The following is a 19,133-nucleotide window of genomic DNA, read 5'->3' as shown; positions in this document are numbered from 1 at the left end:
ACAATCAAATTGGGCCCTTCTGGTGCTGATTCACGAGTGGGTGTGTTTGTGTACATTCTAGGCCCCTGTGGGTCTCTCCAATGACCTCTCCTGTGAAGCTGGGAGTCTCTCCTGCTGCCGCCCCAACCCCCACAGGTGTTTTCAGTCAGAGGTTTGAGGCTTTATTTCCTGGTGCTGGAGCCCTGGGTTACGCGGTCTGCTTCGCTCCCCGCCATTCATCCCAGTTTAATTGTGCATGAATGTGGGGCCATAGGGTCTGCTAGTGGTCAGACTGCCTGCCCTGTTCGTCCCACACTCTGCCAGTCTCGGTCCTGACACTCCACGGCAACGCGAGTCCTCTTCGCCCCGGCTGCCCATATCCGCCCCTCCTACCAGTCTGGATGAATGTTTATTTTTTATCTCCTTGGTGTCGGACTTCCTTGTCGTTCGATTTTCCGCCAGTACTGGTTGTGCGAGGAGGTGCAGTGTGTCCACCTACCCCGCCATCTTGGTTCTCCCATCACATTTTCTTTATCCACCTATCTGGACCATTCTCCCTTGTTTCTTTGCATGCATTTTAATTTGTTGTTGAAAACTGGACATTTTGTAACTTAGATTTTCCCTGTTTCCAGGAATTAGTTGTTTCTCACTGTGGGTTGTAGTTGTTTGTTTAGTGTCTTTTCTGAAATGCTTTTGTAAAGACAGTATTCTTTGCCACAAGTGGTATATGAGGTCTCTTTGTTCCTTTGCTCAGTTGTAAGCTAGTCAATTGACAGAGATTTCCTTAAACACCTGGAGCCAATTTTAAAAAAAAGAAAGGATGAAAAATATACTGTGCAGATCCTTGAAGACTGGCTCTGTGTTGGGACAATCCTCCAACCTTTAGCCAGGCCATTTCTAATTCTGTCTTAACCATCACCTCCCACTTACTCAGAGCCTAAAGATCAGCCAGACATGGAAGCTTATGGTTTTCTTAGGTCTTTTCTGAGCATGCATCCTCCCCCTGGACCTTCTAGTTTCCCCAGTCTAGAGGGCAGGTTGTCAAAAGCCTTATTTTTCAAAGAATCTTATTCCATAGCTTTTCCTCCCAGGCTGTCGATGTGTCTATTGTTTGTACCAATTGTTATTTTGTACCCCAGGTGGGACAGGTTTTTCTTTCAATGTTTTTGATGAAGGACCTTTGCATAGCCACATCTCCACGGTGAGAGAACTCTAATTTAGGGGAAACAAAGTCATGTACTATGGTTACTCCTTCAGGGAACCCCCATAGAGGTCAAAACAGACACACATTATTCCTTGGGAGTAAAGTCTGCTCTGGTCCCTTTACAACCAGGGACCTATAAGTGGATGTATGCTGCTGTATTCCATATCACTACTGCCACACTGGGGAGGGAGATGGGATAAGGGTAAGTAAAAATGCCACAAACTTTCCTGTGTTATAGTGGCCTTTCTGTTAGTTAAACATTCACTGAATTGCTATAATCTTTCGTTGTCTTTCAGAGTTCTGATACGGTTTAACTTGAGAGTTTCTCCCAGTTTTTTCAATGATTATGGGATGGAAAGGCCCCTGGATATCCTTATTTTGTGTGTATTAATCTCATGCTGCCATGACCTAATACCACAGAGTAGGTGGCTTCAATAACTGAAATTTATTAATTTTTCACAGTTGTGAAGACTAGAACTTTAATATCAAGGTGCAACAGGGTTGATTTCTGGTGAAGCCTCTCTTCCTGGTTTTTAGATAGCTGCCTTCTCACTGTGACCTCACATGACCTCTCCTTTGTCATGCAGGGAAAGAGGGAGCTTGTTGGTGTTTCTTCCTCTTCTTAAAAAGACACCAGTGCTATCAGATTAGGGCCCTACCCTTACCCTTATGACCTTATTAAACCTTAATTAGTTCCCTAATGTACTTATTTACACATGCAGTCACATTGGGGCTTGGGGCTTCAACATATGAATTTTGGAGCAGAGAAATTCAGTATACAACATCACCACTTTTGCTGACATCATCTATGACTTTATTATTATTATTAATTTAATAAAATAAAAAGTTTTCCCAGTAATGCTTTATCTCCCTTCCACCTGGAAGAATTTTTTAAGGCCAGCTATAAGGAAGCTTGGGAAGTTGGGGCACTTTGGGAAACCTAGTATTTGTTTTTTCATGCTCTATGTTGGCAGACACAGAAGAGAAGGAATTTGAGAAAATCTTTGGAATGGTCTAAAACAATGCTTTATATGCTGGTATTTAACAGGGTAAGATATCCTGGGAAATGTGGAGTGGATATAGCCAGAGAACACCTCATTTTCACTCCAGGCTTGCATTACTCATGGTGTCTCTTTGATTTCAGCAATTTCATACAGAAATTATATACAGTTACCTGAGACCCAAGCATTGTTCATCACTGGGCCACATTGCTAGACATTGTGTGAGTTTTGGGCATCTATAGTTGTATGGACACTGCCAGTTTTAACGACCATGTTTCATTTTTAAGCCAAATCAATACTTTTAAAACTGAATCACACTGACAGAACTGATACTTAATTCAATTATACTGTATATGTATGGATATAGGTCTTAAAATTTCAAAAGAAGATGAAGAAATTTTAAATGTCATTTATAGCCATGTAATCCTTTTTATTTTTTAATTTTTAAACATCTTTTAAAAAAATTATGATTTCATTTCCACCAAAATGTTTGCCTTTGTTGAAAATTGTTAATCCATTGATCCCAGGGAAGTTTAATAATGGAAATGAATGCTGTCTGTGAATTATATAAAAGCCTGAATTGTGTCTGAATATCTTCACTTCCTTGAACTGACAGCAATATTCACATTTTTAGCTGTAGTTTCAAGTTCAGTGTGCACCAATGTCTTCCTACATCAGTGAGAAAATAAAACCTTATGATTCATTTAAACCCTTATTGGTTGAGTTTCTTAGACTCCTTTAATTACTGAGATATTAGTCTCAAGAAAGCACTTCAGTATCTCACAAATGACCATAAATTAATAATCTCATTACATTAAGGTAAATATTATGGGTTTTTTTTTTTCTGCACATCGCCCTTAAACTAGCAAAGTTTGAAAGTATGCACATAGGAAAATTCTCATTCTTGATCCACCTCATCTTCAATGAATGACTTTTCCTTGCTAAATCATTATTTGCCCTATGATTATTGCAGTAAAAGGTAGGCACACAGTTTGGACTTGAATAAACTATTGCAACATATTTTTTTAATTTTTATTGTTATTCAATTACAGTTGTATGCCTTTTCTTCCCACCCCTCCACCCTACCCTAGCCGAACCCCCCTCCCTCCTCCACCTCCACACTCTGCCTTGATTTTGTCCATGTGTCCTTTATAGTAGTTGCAACATATATATATATATTTTTTTTTTACCATTTATTCTATGTGATCCATATGTGACAACTGAACTCTGCTTTCCTGTATATAATCAGGTTCTTCAGGGCTCTGCAGTTTTCTTCCCTTTTTTATTCAAATCACTACAACTCAAAACCCAGAGAATGCCTGGAAATCCAATATCTTTTCCCAAATGCCTTCTAGTCTATTTCACCCCATGGTCAGCTTCCGACTTATCCCCCAAGATTGACCATTAATTCAAGGCTGATACTGTGTTGTGCTGGTTAATCAGCTTTAGTGAAGACATACAAACAATGCAAAGGAATTACAATATAGAAAAAGGAAAACCAGAAATCATTATTGTGTATCCATGTTCTTTAAAATCATCATCATGAATGGGTAAGTCCCTTACTGGCCATGTCCTCTTTTGAGCCAGACATTCTGTCTTATTCCAGGGCCTATTCCTCACCTCTATGAGAACCACTTCTATCTACCACATTTTCTTCCACAATGTCCAGTGCAAGTCTCAAATCAGGAAATACTGTAAATTTCTCCACCCAAGGTCAACATCATTTCATTTTATTGTACTCAGCAGTTTAGTTTTTCTCCAACTCAACCTCTAACCCCCAGACCAGGCAATGACTTTAAATTAGCAAGAAGCACATCAAATTGTCTTCCCTAACAAAAGAGCAACATCTCCCCAAAACTAATTCTGTCCCCAATTCCCAGAGCAATCTGTACACAATGAAGATAGCTTCAAATATATCAGACTTTTTTAGTTGTGAAATAAATGTGTTTATTCTTTCCATTGTACAGATTTCCAAACAATGTTCACAGTAGTTAGGATAATAAGGTGCTGGACAGATGAGTAGGCAAAGAATGTTATAAGATAAAATCCCATCAACTATACATCAAGTTTACTGAGACATCAAGAAATATATGTTTATAGTTACATGGATAAAAACAAGACATTATTATAGTAATGAAGTCTGTAAGACTAGAAAAAAACTGAATAAGTAAAAGGCCTTTCATAATCTACTAAATGAATATACACAATAGACAAACCAATTTTATATTTGAAGCAGCTTATAGAACTTTATTATTTTAAAATAATTTCAAGCATGCAGAAGAGTTACCAGGATAGTACAAAGAAATCCAGTGTGCTATTCACCAGATTTATCAACTATTAACATTTTGTCGTGTTTATATCATAATTCTTTTTCAATCATTTGAGAAGTTGCTTTCATCTATTCTTAAACACTTCTATGTATATATCCTAAGAACAAGGCCATCACCAGTAATGTGACAAACCAACATCATGTGCTTCCTGATACGATGTGCTGAGGACATAACTTCCAAGATATTTCTGCCAAAAAAGGATAAACTAAATCTAGTCACGAACAAGTATCATACATACCCCAAATGAGGGACAGTCTACAAAACAACCAGTTTATTTCCTTCAAACATGACACAGTCATGAAAGAAGATAAAGGCTGAGGAGCTGGTCATGATTAGAGGAGAGCAGAGATAGATGACAACTGGATTCCATTCATGATCTTAGATGGGGCCCTGGAGCAGAGACACAAAATCATGAAGAGGATATTATTGGGATAGTTGGTAAACTATGAATATGAATTGTAGATTAGGTAATAATATGGTGCCCATGTTATATTTTCTAATTTTTATAATTATACTGTGGTTATGTATGTTAACAAATACTTTGCATGAGACTACATGCGGTTATATGAAATATCTTCACTTTCTCACTAGCGAGCAATCAGACCTTATTGGTTTTGTTAAGCCAAACATTATTTGCTGAAAGCTCCTGGGAGTTAGACCTCAGGGTCATGTGAAATGAATATGCCTTTTCTCTTAGAGAGAATCCTATTACAATGCCAACATTCCTAGAGGAGCTGATACTTGATTATCTCACCTGGCTACCACTTAAATTACCGACTAACGTCTTCACAAGGATGAGACTTTCCTAACTGCCCGAGGTGAACTTTGAGAGTTCAGATAGATCCTGGGGTGAGGAAAAGTGATGGAGGAGACACAGACAAAGCTTTTTTCCTTCAGATCCAGGCAAAATATGCAGAAACTTGTTGTAGGGACCTAACACTTATTGCTCAACAATCTTCTTAAGGCTTCTTGGGCTGAACTGGTTCTGCATACATATGGTCATGGCAGGAAACTGCCAGCAAAACCTAGGCTGTCAGAAGGAGACTGGAAATCAAGGGCTCTTCGGATCAGTCTTGTGGGGAACAGTTATATAATGTGTTGCAAACCAACAGTAAGATAGCAGAGTTCAAATTCAATTCAGGGGCCTTGGGGACCTCAGCCCATACTATGAAATGATTTTATTATTTACAGTGAAGCCCCAGCTTTACAAAATGGTTGTGGTAGCTCAAATAAGTGACAATACATTAGACTGCCCAGATTCAAATCTCAGCTCTGGATTGAAGTAGACAAGGATCTATGAAAGCAGCAGGCATACATCATTGACAAAGAGAGAAAGGCTGCAGCATCCCTAACGACTCACTCCTCAATCAAATAACTCTAATTGGCCTTGTTTAGATCAAGTGCCCACTCCTGGGACAATCACTGTGACCAAGGGGATGAAGTCTTTTCATTGGTCACCCTTATGCTAGGAAAGCAGACCCACATAACTCATAGAAATATATAAAGTGGCAGCATGGCAGTTCTGGAAAGAACAGCATGTATAGCAGAGAAGAAAGGAACAGAAATCTAATTTTTCTCATCACCAAGAATAGACTCATTGGAAATCTTGGTGCAGCAACATGCCTCTCTTTCTTCAGCAACTCCACACATCCTTCTTAGAATAAACTAGGAACCTAATTTTTTAATTTGAGAAATCAAGAAGGAATTATATTCAAGATGCAAAGTCAGGGAATTTCCTGGAGACTTGGGTTTGTTTCTCCCTTTTTTCTCAGGCAGAGGTGTTTAGGATTTCAGTCACAAGGCAGAGGTTGTTGGTCCTTACTGCCACCTAGAATGTGGCATTCACCACACTCTAACTTAACAGTAACCACTTAGCAATCAATGGAAGGCAAAATGGCAGGGAAGATAAATTGTTAGCTAATGCATAGAAGTTCAATTTTCTTCACTCTCCATGTCCAGTCAATACCAGTCAACCAATACCTGTTTCTTTTAGCAAACTCTCTACCTGTCTTTTCAACAGCAGTGCACATTACAATTTACTAGAATACTGTTCTCAAAAGGGAAATAACTTTCTATAAAAGAAAGATTTTACTCTTCATTGCAACTGATCTTTCTTTCTCCAGCTGTGAAACTGATTGAGGTTCTTAAGGTTCTCAAGAAATCTCTACTCACAAACCTGTGATTACTTTTATAAAGAAAGGAAAAGAAGCAATGGGAGAGAATGATTGATTTCCCAGGGAAACTATTCTAATTATTTTAATTTTTTTTTCTCAAATTGTGGAGGAGAAGGGAGTTGGAAAATGTTCTGAAATAGGTTTACGTGAAACAAGGAACATTATTTCCTAGTATATGAATATTCACAGTCCCCATCCCATTGCCTCTCCAGCAGACCACAGGTCAAAGGAGGTAGATGAAAAAATGTGGGAGGGACTTGAAGATCTAGATGGGATAAGAGAAGATAGACGAGTAGTCTGGGAAAGAGAAAAGGAGGAAAAGTAGAGAGAAGACTTTGATAAGTTTCAAAGCTCAGTGGAGCATTAGTCTTCCCTATGAAAGAATTTGAGAGTGCCCTAGATACAGAGAACAGATTTTTAAGGTATTTTATTACTCATTAGCCATATATTCCTCACTTCTTTAATTATATGAGAAAATGAGCACATATCTGAATTACTTTTTGTTTCAGGCAAAGTGCAGTCAGAAAACAGAAGCCACCATATTTCAAAAGAGGGAATTTCATGCAAGGAATTTGTTATGTGGTTGATGGGAAAGTGGAAAATCCCAACATGGGTGTAGAGGCAACATAAATATTAATGACTACAGGAAATGGTTACAATCTTATTGAATGCCAGAAGCCAGTACCATCTGGCAGGAGCTAGAACTACAAAGCTGATGACAAGCAGGAGCTCATGCTATAGAGACAAAGGCTGACTGGTGGGAGCTGGAGCCTTAGTGAAAATGCAGCCACTCCAGAGATGTCCCTTGAAGCAGAAAGCCAGGGGAAGAAACACTGGCTTCTCTTCTGCTCCTCATCCTCCGCTTGGGCTGATCATACTAGAAGCCAGAGCCTTAGGCATGTGGCAAATACAATTCTCTCTGAAACAGAGCAGAGGAAGGAGAGGATGAGGAATAAATCTCAAAGCAGACACAAATAACTAGTACATGTTTTGACTGCCTGTGTTTCTTTGAATTCATCTGAGTGGAATGGAACCATGAGGCCAATGGTCCTTTATGTGGATTACATATTATCCAAGAGCAATGGAGGAGGTCACAGTTGAGTATGAGATACCATCTCACACCTGTCATGATGGCTATTATCAACAAACAACAAGAGCTGGCAAGGATGTGGAGAAAGGGGAACACTTTTGCGCTATTGGTGGGAATGCAGACTTGTACAGCCACTTTGGAAAGCAGTATGGAGAAACCTCAAAAAATTAAAAATGAAACTGTCTTATGACCCAGCCATCTCACCTCTGTTACTGTATCTGAAGAAACTCAAAACACTAATTTGAAAGAACACAAGCACTCCTACATTCATTGCAGTGTTATTTACAATTACCAAGATGTGGAAGCAGCCCAAGTGTCCATCAATAGATGAGTGGATGAAACAACTATGGGACATTTACACAATGGAATGCGTAAACTTACTACTCAGCCGTAAAAAAAGGAAAAAAAAAAGGAAATCTTACCCTTTGTGACAGCATGGATGGACCTGGAGAACATTATGCTAAGTGAAACAAGCCAGTCTGAGAAAGGCAAATGCCATATGACTTCACTCATATGTGGAATCTAATGAACAAACTGAACTAACAAGGAAAATAGAGACAGACTCATAGATAGCAGATGACAGCTAAGGGAGGGTGGAGGTGAGGAGGTAGAGGGATTGAGCAAAAGGAAAAAGGATGCATGGACATGGACAACACTGCAGTGATTGTGAAGGGAGAGGGGTATAAGGGGACTAAAAGGTAATCAAAAAATACAATAAAGATTAAATTAAAATAAAATAAAATTAAAATAAATACTGAAAAATGAAAAATGATATTACTTTACTAATTGTCATAATTCTGGAGGCTGTCTCAAGTTGTTCATAGACAACAACCAAAAGAGTTCATGCTTCTCAATCTCTTTTACTTCTCTCATTCCCCTTTGTTCCTCCAATTTCTTCCTTTACCTCTCTAGTAAGTATAGTTGTTGTACAACCACCCTTGTGCAATTAGTCAAGTTTGATCTCATAGTGGGGTTGCCATCCTACCATCCATTCCTTTCATGTTCTAAAGACTGAATGGTAGTCAAGAAAAATGTTAAATCTGGGTTTTAACATATCCGACCTACTTTTATTCTGACCCTGTTTATTTACCTGGCCTAGAGGATGTCATGTCTGCCTGGAAATAATATAATCATCTTGACATTTTTGGTATATTTGTTATATTTTCATTTCTTATACTTGTATTTGGAGTGATTTTGGATGGGGTTGACACAGCCAGGCTTTTTTTCTGGTAACATGGTTAAAAGTATAGCCAAATTCCTTGTGTTTCAAATCCTAGCTCCACTATTTTTTAACTGTGTGACCTTTGCCAACTAAACTGCTCTGAGTCTCAGGTTCATCATCTGTAAATATAATCATAATAATAGAACCTACATTATATAGGTTGAATTGCTATAATCAAATGAATTACACATACTGAATTTACATATGTGTGTCTCTGTGTATATCAACATACACATATATATGTGTGCCTCTATATGTATATGTGTGTACAGTACATGCATATCTTAGAAAATTAGCACAATCTAAGCATTCTATAAATGTCGACAATCATTATTGTTATTATTTTCTCAACACAACTGAAAATGCTGCTCCAGCCTGTCAAAATATATCACACCTATTCAATGTTTTTCACCCAGCATGAAGACATGGCTAGTTGGGTGACTTTTTTAAAAATTTCTAATTCATAACAGATTAGTCAAAAAGTTAATTCAATGTGTAAATACATTCCATGAATTACACTTATTTGTCTCTCAGTGGTAGAAATAAGTTTCATTCATTTCTCACTATATTTAGTTGTGATTAGATCATTACAGATTCTTTTTCTGTAATTTTTTGTGGTTCAAAGATTGAATTTTTTTTTTATGAAAACAAGCTTTTCAGTTGACCAATGATTAGCTAATTTCTGATAGTAGAAAAGGAAACAGATTGCCCCAAGGGGCTGTTTTCATTTCCTCATGGGCAGAAGAAGTATAGCAGAAAAGAGAGGCAGACACGAAACAGTAAACCTTTGCCACCATGGGGAACTGGGCTGTGAATGAGGGACTCTCCATCTTTGTCATTGTAAGTACTCATGAGAGATACATTTTGAATTCTCTGACTTGTCTAGGTTCTTTGGAACTAAAATAGAGAAAAGCTTTTTTGTTTGTTCATTTTATTTCTTTCATAATATTTGTTGAAACTGGTTTACTGTGTTAACATACATTCATTTGTGAGCCGACTAAGTCCATTCTTCTAAACTGACTTTTGGAAAGAATCTAACTATGGGCTTTCACCTAGTTTATTTCTTAAATTTTAGGAGTTCTAAATTATCCAGCATTTCAGAAGGAGCAGAAGATATTTCATGCTAATGATCACTGACTCTGAGTTGTTTATTAATGTTTACTCCAAGACAAATTTCTACTTTTTTTATGTGTTTATACCACTTTAAATATGTGCAATTGAAATTTTATATGATTTTCCAAATAATCACAACACTACCTCATGTGTAGGAAATTAACCTTTATTTCAATAATTATACAAAAAATGATTGACATTCTCATGTTTTTGTTTTAAAGTGCCTTCTTATCTCTGAGGTAAATTGAGTTATTTATAAGGTTTATAAAAATTCAAGGGAAAGGAATTGAAATTAGATATCTAGACTCATAATCAGTGTATATTAATACATATTATATATGATTATATATAAATCAATTTAATCTATCTTGAGAAATAATTTTTGTAAGTAAAGATACAGCTAATTTTCAAATAGATAACTTGATTTCTTTAGTTTTTAACATAACAAATATCAACTATTATTTTATGATGGTGCTCTCAGCAAAGCAATCATGGACAATTGGGAAGATAGAAATGTGACTTATAACTGGCCTTTCCAAATATCCAATGATAGCATTATGCAGATGTTAAAGAGAATTCATAAATTGAACTTTTGAAAGAATTTATCATGAAATAAATATTGAGTCTTTGAGTTTTCAAGATAGAGAGAAATTAGTGGCAAAAATATATTTGAAACAACACATATTTTGTCATTTAAAAAAATATGCCAAACCAACATTCTAATGTATATAGGATTCTTCTGAGGACTCAGAGCTGTTAACATGAGTTACTACCATTTTACGAACAGGTTGCTCCTACAGAAAACAAGTTCAAATTATACTTTTAAATCTTACCACAATTTTCCTCAGGAAATGACTTCCTTCTAAATTATACACTCACATACTTGAAAGTGAAGGCACAGCTTGAAAAGCAAAAGTAAGAATGACAAGGTTAGGAAATAGAGAAGTATCTTCTTTTTAAAGAGAGACTGTTCTCAAGCATCTGCGGACATTTAATAGCTTCAAAGCACAGTTAAGAAAAGATTACTATGGAGCTGAAGGTAGAGGACTGGGCAGTGTCACTGCTTGTTGTAGTCAGTGCTTCAGATTAAATAAGCAGTCACAATCTAGAAAGGTCTATTTTAAAAAAGTCTCCTGCCCCCCACATCCTCATTCAAGCTCAATAACACTCCTTCAAATGGTAAGCAAAAGTTACCAAATAGAATTAAAGCAGTGATTTTCAACCTTTTTCATCTCATGGCACACAAAAACTAATCACTGTAATTCTGCAGCACACCCATAAATATATTATGCTTTTTTTGCCAATATGACAAAAAAAAGTGTAATTTTGATTCATTCACATCAGATGGCTATTGTTGTATTGGCTGTTGTCATTTTTTTTTTTTTTTACTTTTTTTGAAGATTTTATTTATTTATTTTTAGAGAGAGGGGAAGGGCGGGAGAAAGAGAGGGAGAGAAACATCAATGTGTGGTTGCCTCTCACATGCCCCCTACTGGGGACCCGGCCAACAACCCAGGTATGTGCCCTGACTGGGAATCAAACTGGTGACCCTTTGGTTTCCGGGCTGGCACTCAATCCACTGAGCCACACCAGCCAGGGCTGTTGTCTTTTTATTTGACAATCTAAGGGAAAAGAGGTCAATGCCCCTGACTGAATAGTCAAGTATTGCATGTTTTAAAAATTCTTGAGGCACAACAGTTGAAAATCTCTGAATTAAAGACTTGATGTTTTAACTGATGAGACTCCCACTAGCTATGGTTGCATGGTGTGTGGTAGAGGGAGTTGATTGGCACCTATGAGAGTAGAATACAGAGTCTTACTGATACAGGTGACAACATAACAACATATTCCTTTTCCTTCTCTTTTTAAGAAGAGTCATATGCTATCATCTATATAATGTTAAGAAAAAAGAGGAGGAGAAAGAGAGAAGGGGAAATAGACTAATAGTAACTTGGCATAGTGGCCAAGTAATAAAACAATCCTGTGGAATGACACAGGATGTAAAGGTCAATTACAGAGTAGTGTCACTGCTCCAGGAAAGAGCTGACTCTAAGATGGTTACACCCATCTTTGTGTCAGAGGCTGGACTTGGGGAAGTCCTAAGCTTGGTCTGACACCAGTCTTGTGTGAAATCCAGCTGTTGAAATGTGAAAACTTCATGCAACTATTTCTGTTTCTGCAGCTGGTATGGCTGGGGTTGAACATCTTCCTCTTTGTCTGGTACTACCAGGTTTATGATATTCCACCAAAGTTCTTTTACACTCGAAAACTTCTTGGGGTAAGTATAAGTCCCACCTCATGCAATATTGACTGGGTCATATTTTAATTGAATATTAATGTTCATATTCCTTTTAGCATTTTCAGTAAATATTCTGACCAACCCAAAAAGCACCATCAGTCTCATTCCCTCCATTGCAACCCCCAGACAAGAGTCTTTAGGTCTTCTAGTGTGGGAAAAACAAAAGTATGGCAGGGGTCCCAGCAGCACCCCTTCCCTCCCAAAAAGCACTGGACAAGTGTTTAGCTTAAAGGAGAAATCTAATACTGGCTCTGGAATTGAAGGGTAGGTTGGAGAGATGTATCCAGGTGTGATGCAGTTAGGACGAGTAAGACTTTTCACATTCCCTAAATCATCTGATTCCTACCACTTTTGTGCAGGGAGAACCCTGCTCCTAGTGGCATGTTATGAAATGATTTTCAGGAAATAAGCCTCTTCCTACAGATGAAGCCTTTGAGGGATTTGCCCAAGAGTTACATTTGTTGATTAGGCTAGCAGAGTGAAGGCCCCAACTTTCCTTGGGTATGTTAACCGTTCTCAGTTTTGATGAACTCCCAGGTCTCTTCTTCATCACAGATGAAAATAATTACAACTATAGCTACCCCCCAGAGGATATTATTTGCTACATTATGCTGAAACCATGAATTCATTACTTAATAATAATACTAATTATAATTGTAGTATAAATCATATGTATAAATAATTATATCATTATATATATTATTATGGTTGTTGTTAACTTATTCAGGTTGATGCTGAGAAGGATGATTTCCCATTGTTTTTCCCCTCCAAAATATGCAACTTCCTTAGGTATTTCAAGGAACAATTATAATACCAAAGCATTGTACCATATCAACTTAGGTTAGGTTTAAGGTCAGTCTAAGTGCTAAGAAAACTTTCTTCAGAAACGCCAGTTTTTATACTGAATTTGGGTTAATGATATTCACGCTTAAGTATTTAGGGGGAAGCAAACTGATGTCTGCAGTTTACTTTGAAGTGCGTCAAAAGTAAGATGTGTTGATGGATGGACAAAGTGACGGGTAGATTGATGGATAGATGGGTAGATATGGGATGAAGCAAGCATAGTAAAATGTAAAAGATGGAATCAGGGAGATGGATAAATAATATTCAATATGAAATGATTTACAATTCTCTTTATGTTTCAAAATTTTCATTAAAAATGTTGGGGTTGGGGGTAAGGCCCAGATTAAAACACAATGTCCCAGAAGGCCCTAAGATATAAACCCTTGGCTCAGAAGGTCCTTCCTTTCCAGACAACTTGATGTCTCTGGTGTGTGGGCTTGGGGAACTGGGTGAGGAGTTCTGTGCTGGCAGGCATCACCCTACTCCCTCTTCTGCCTCTTCTAGCGAGCACTGGCGTTGGCCAGGGCCCCTGCAGCCTGCCTGAATTTCAACTGCATGCTGATACTGTTGCCAGTATGTCGAAATCTGCTCTCCTTCCTCAGGGGTTCCAGTGCGGTAAGAACAAACATTTACAAAATTTGAGTTCCTCAAGTTTGAAAGGCCATCAAGCTAATTGTCCTTTCTTAGAAAAAGAAAACAAATGGTTTGTGAGGATTTCAGTGTCTGTAGAATATTCATGAGCCAAGCCATGCCTGATTCTGTAGTTTGCTTCTATATAACTTGTTGATGAAGTTCCCTGGGACAACCATTCAACCTGAAACAGGCATTCAAAAAACAACCACCAATCAATCTATACCTTAATAATAACAATAAAGCCCATGTGTGTGCACACACACAGATATACATAATGTAATATGTATATATATATGTATATAAACAGGGCTTTATGAGACTGATGTGAAATTTGGAAATTAATCTTACAGTGCTGTTTTTCAAAATTTTTAAGTCTGAGAAAATCTCTTTTGTGCATGACATCCCAAGCAGATGGAACCAATGGGCAATGAGTCACACTAAAATGAATGTGATTAAGAAGTGTTAGGCCCGAGGAATTGAGGAGTTCAGAGCTTTCCAATTGCCCAGGGCTCCTTTCACTCTCAATTCAACAATTTCTTGAGCTCTGGAATGTACTATGCTAGAAGGAAAAAACATTACGTAGAAAGTACTTTTGTAACCTATAAAATGGTATACAAATTTCTTATTGATATTATTGTGCAAAGATGAGAAACATGGAAGTTAGTATCTACACATGGTACTCAAATAAATGGGTTCCACAAAACATTACAAATAAGAGCTACAGTGAATCAAAGAAGGGGAAGTTATATCAGGTGGGCAGAGGATGACCAAAGGCTTCTTGGAGAAGGTGGCATAAGATATGGGTATATAAGAATAAAATAATCCTCTAGGAAATGTAAATGAGAAGGAAAAACATTCTACCCGGAGAACATGGCATGGGCAAAAGCACAAAAAATGGTGAGGAAATCATACTCTTTTTTTTTCTTTTAAAGCATTCTTTTTTTAATTATATTTATTGATTATGCCATTACAGTTGTCCCATTTCCCCCCTTCACTCCACTCCATCCTGCACACCCCCTCTCTCCCACATTCCCCCCTATAGTTCATGTCCATGGGTCATACTTATAAGTTCTTTGGCTTCTACATTTCCTATACTATTCTTACCCTCCCGCTGTCTATGTTCTACCTACCATTTATGCTACTTATTCCCTGTACCTTTCCCCCCTCTCTCCCCCTCCCACTCCCCTGTTGATAACCCTCCATGTGATCTCCATTTCTGTGGTTCTGTTTCTGTTCTAGTTGTTTGCTTAGTTTTCTTTTGTTTTGGTTTTAGGTGTGTTTGTTAATAACTGTGAGTTTACTGTCATTTTTACTGTTCCTATTTTTGATCTTTTTCTTAGATAAGTCCCTTTAACATTTCATATAATAAGGGCTTGGTGATGATGAGCTCCTGTAACTTGACCGTATCTGAGAAGCACTTTATCTGCCCTTCCATTCTAAATGATAGCTTTGCTGGATACAGTAATCTTGGATGTAGGTCCTTGCCTTTCATGACTTGGAATACTTCTTGCCAGCCCCTTCTTGCCTGTAAGGTCTCTTTGGAGAAATCAGCTGACAGTCTTATGGGAACTCCTTTGTAGGTAACTGTGTCCTTTTCTCTTGCTGCTTCTAAGATTCTCTCCTTCTCTTTAATCTTGGGTAATGTAATTATGATGTGCCTTGGTGTGTTCCTCCTTGGGTCCAGCTTCTTTGGGACTCTCTGAGCTTCCTGGACTTCCTGGAAGTCTATTTCCTTTGCCAGATAAGGGAAGTTCTCCTTCATTATTTGTTCAAATAAGTTTTCCATTTTTTGTTCTTCCTCTTCTCCTTCTGGCACCCCTATAATTCGGATATTGGAATGTTTCAAGATGTCCTGGAGGTTCCTAAGCCTCTCCTCATTTTTCCGAATTCTTGTTTCTTCATTCTTTTCTGGTTGGATGTTTCTTTCTTCCTTCTGGTCCACACCGTTGATTTGAGTCCCAGTTTCCTTCACATCACTATTAGTTCCCTGTACATTTTCCTTTATTTCTCTTAGCATAGCCTTCATTTTTTCATCTAGTTTTCAACCAAATTCAACCAATTCTGTGAGCGTCTTAATAACCAGTGTTTTGAACTGTGCATCTGATAGGTTGGCTATCTCTTCGTTGCTTAGTTGTAATTTTTCTGGAGCTTTGATCTGTTCTTTCATTTGGGCCATTTTTTTTGTCTTGGTGCGCCTGTTACATAAAGGGGTGGAGCCTTAGGTGTCCACATGTGCAGGGTAATGCTCGTAGCTGCACTGTGACGCTGTATGTGGGGTAGGGGTTTGATAGGGAGCAATAGTGCTTGCTCCACTCCCTGCCGGTTTTCAGTCACTCCCTCCACTACCCACAATCAAATTGGGCCCTTCTGGTGCTGATTCACGAGTGGGTGTGTTTGTGTACATTCTAGGCCCCTGTGGGTCTCTCCAATGACCTCTCCTGTGAAGCTGGGAGTTTCTCCTGCTGCCACCTCAACCCTCACAGGTGTTTTCAATCAGAGGTTTGAGGCTTTATTTCCTGGTGCTGGAGCCCTGGGTTGCGAGGTCTGTTTTGCTTCCCCACCGTTCCTCCTGGTTTATCTTTGTGCAAATGTGGGGCCACAAGGACCTCTAGCCACCACCTTGTGGTGTCTGCCAGCTGCAGCCTGGCCTGTGCCTTTCCACAATCCGCCACCTCGCTGGGTCCACCAGCTGCTGCCTTGCTGCGAGTCCTCTCCACCCCAGCTGCCCGTCTCCACCCCTCCTACTGGTCTGGATGAATGTTTCTTCTTTATCTCCTTGGTTGTCAGACTTCCATACAGTTCGATTTTCTGTCAGTTCTGGTTGTTTTTTGTTTTTAAATTGTTGTCCTTCTTTTGGTTGTGGGAGGAGGCACAGTGTGTCTACCTATGCCTCCATCTTGGCCGAAAGTCTCGGATATCATATTCTTAAAAGTCCCGAATAAGCATGACTTCTGGCTCCCCTTTGGACTTTTTTGCCATTCCTAACCACACCAGAATAGCTCTTCCAAAGTTAGGGATTGATACCCTGGTGGGACCTCTTCCACTAGCTCATTAGCATCTCGTAGTCTCTTCTTTCTCTCTTAATAAAATGTATGTTTTTAATATTAACTAGCTTTTTTAAAAAATGACCTATTAAGTAGAGATAATTTCTAGAAGAGAGCAGCAAGCAATCTATTTTGATTGGAAAGTAGGTAATGTAAAAGACAGATATCTGAGATAAGGCTGAAGTAGAAGCTGGAGCTTTGCTGGTAAACTAGGACCTTGAAAGTATAGCTAAGGAGGTGATACCCAATTTGGCAATCACAGAATATTTTGGGAAAGGAAAGAAGTGGTCTAAACTGTCAGTAACAAGGAGAAGTTGCTTTGAAATATGCCTCACTTTTCCTAGTCATATTAAATTCACATTGATCCTAAGGGGAAATTTTTTTTCAAGAACGATGCAACATTCAATTTACTAATATAGAATTAGCAGAGTACAACTAACAGTAGATATTGAGTACAAAGATTTCAAAATAATCTTTTCAACTCAAGAAACCACAGAGGCAAACTTTCATTTGCTTAAAAGCTTTATTAATGAGCCAATTGTAAAGTACAATATCTGATATACCATAGGTACCCAGTGAACATTTGCTAAATGAAGTTCATGCTCTGTAGCATTTTGTTTTTAAAGAGACACGATTAATTTTTATTCCACCCCCCTTCCCTATTCAAATACTGTGTATTTAGAGGAAGTAAGCCCTGAGAAATAGGCAGTATTTTCACCAGGATGGCCCATTAGGAAATCCTCATTACCCCACAGGCCCAAGTTGCACTGCCGTTAAGCTGCCATACCCCATGAGCAGTGCCTGTTGTAATGGCTGATTTTAGGCTTCCTGTGGCCCAGAAAGGAAAATCCTCATGAAAGTCTCTAAAGACAGGAGTGAAATGAGGCTTTTCTTCAAATTGCAGTGAAGCTCAGCTGTGAAACTGGAAAGACCTGTATGTAAAAGAAAACATTCTTTTACAGATGGGGTGTATCCCTCCTGGGTTTTCCAGCCTAAAATGTAAACTTTCCAAATGAAACTGAGTTTTCTGATAGGAATTAAAGTGAGTGAGCCTATTGTGACTAATGTTGGGAATCATAATAATTTTCACTTACCGAGTCTTCATGAACCTCACCTCATTAAATCTGCATATCAGGCCAGTGAGGTGAAGATGAAATTAAATGGGAGTATTACAATTCAAACAAAGGTCATTGTGCCCCCAGAGCCTATTCACTTTCCTACATGCCACCTAAACTGAAAACTGTCCTATTGTGGTATTATGGTCTTAGAAAGTTCATCATATATATATATGGATGTTTGAGAATGCTGAATACCCAATGCTAAAAATGACAAGGACATTATAACATCAAGAGTTCATTAGTAGGACACTAAGCAAACTAAACAGCCACAGAACTTCTGTTCAGTTTCTAGTGATTTCAATCATTTAGACTTTTCTTCATAATCCTTCTGGTTACCTGGAGAAAGAGAGATGAAAGGTTGGCCAACCCCAGGAAAAATAGGGGTAAAGACTCAGCCTGCTTTGGTGAGAAAAATGGGGAAGGATAGGATTTAGCATACAGAAATCCCCAGAGTTTCAAAATGATTTGGCAGGATGTAGAAAAGAAAACAGTGTGGCAAGTGTGGACATGTGGGTGAATACATGTCTAAACCTCTGTAGGTTTATATCTACAGAGGTTTACATCTATCCTACAGAGGTTACATCTATTCTCTGTAGACTCATCTTAGATTCTAAGATAGTGAAAATGCAATTCATTTAAATAAATAATTATTAAAGAATGTTTTAAAGTACATGGCATATTGTTATGCAAACAGGAGGCTGACCTTCTAGCTGAGGAGCCAAACCATATTAAATGAGAAGTTAAATAATGATGCAATAAAATCAAATATTTATTAAACACTTCTCAATGAATTTATGAAACAGACCTAAGAGGAAATAACTATGATGAGTATATAGGTAAGGAAACTGGAAACTGAGTAAATTGTTCAACATCTTACAGCTAGGTGGTAGGGTCAAGATACAGCACAGGTATATCTCATGGCAAAAGTTGCTCTCTGAAGTGTAATTCAGTGCTGCTTTCTGACCCTACTTTTTCATTCTCTTGTTCGTAGCACTTCAATTATGTTCCAACCTCCACTAACAACCATATTAATTATCTATTACCGTGTAATAAATTTCCACAAGTTAAATGGCTTAAAACAAC

General features: G+C 38.1%; 1 protein-coding gene across 1 annotated transcript in view; it reads left to right on the top strand.

Annotated features, from left to right (window-relative positions):
- Positions 1–9,731: 9,731 nt before the first annotated feature.
- CYBB (cytochrome b-245 beta chain) overlaps positions 9,732–19,133 on the top strand; it is a 31,089-nt gene continuing 21,687 nt past the window's right edge. Inside the window, exons 1-3 of the mRNA XM_024563669.3 lie at positions 9,732–9,840; positions 12,296–12,391; positions 13,760–13,870. Coding sequence (XP_024419437.1) covers positions 9,796–9,840; positions 12,296–12,391; positions 13,760–13,870 — 252 coding nt within the window. The 5' untranslated portion in view covers positions 9,732–9,795. The remainder of the gene's footprint in view (positions 9,841–12,295; positions 12,392–13,759; positions 13,871–19,133) is intronic.

Source organism: Desmodus rotundus, chromosome X, assembly GCF_022682495.2.
Source record: "Desmodus rotundus isolate HL8 chromosome X, HLdesRot8A.1, whole genome shotgun sequence".
Classification (NCBI taxonomy): Eukaryota; Metazoa; Chordata; class Mammalia; order Chiroptera; family Phyllostomidae; genus Desmodus; species Desmodus rotundus.
This window is presented reverse-complemented; position numbering and strand designations above follow the sequence as displayed.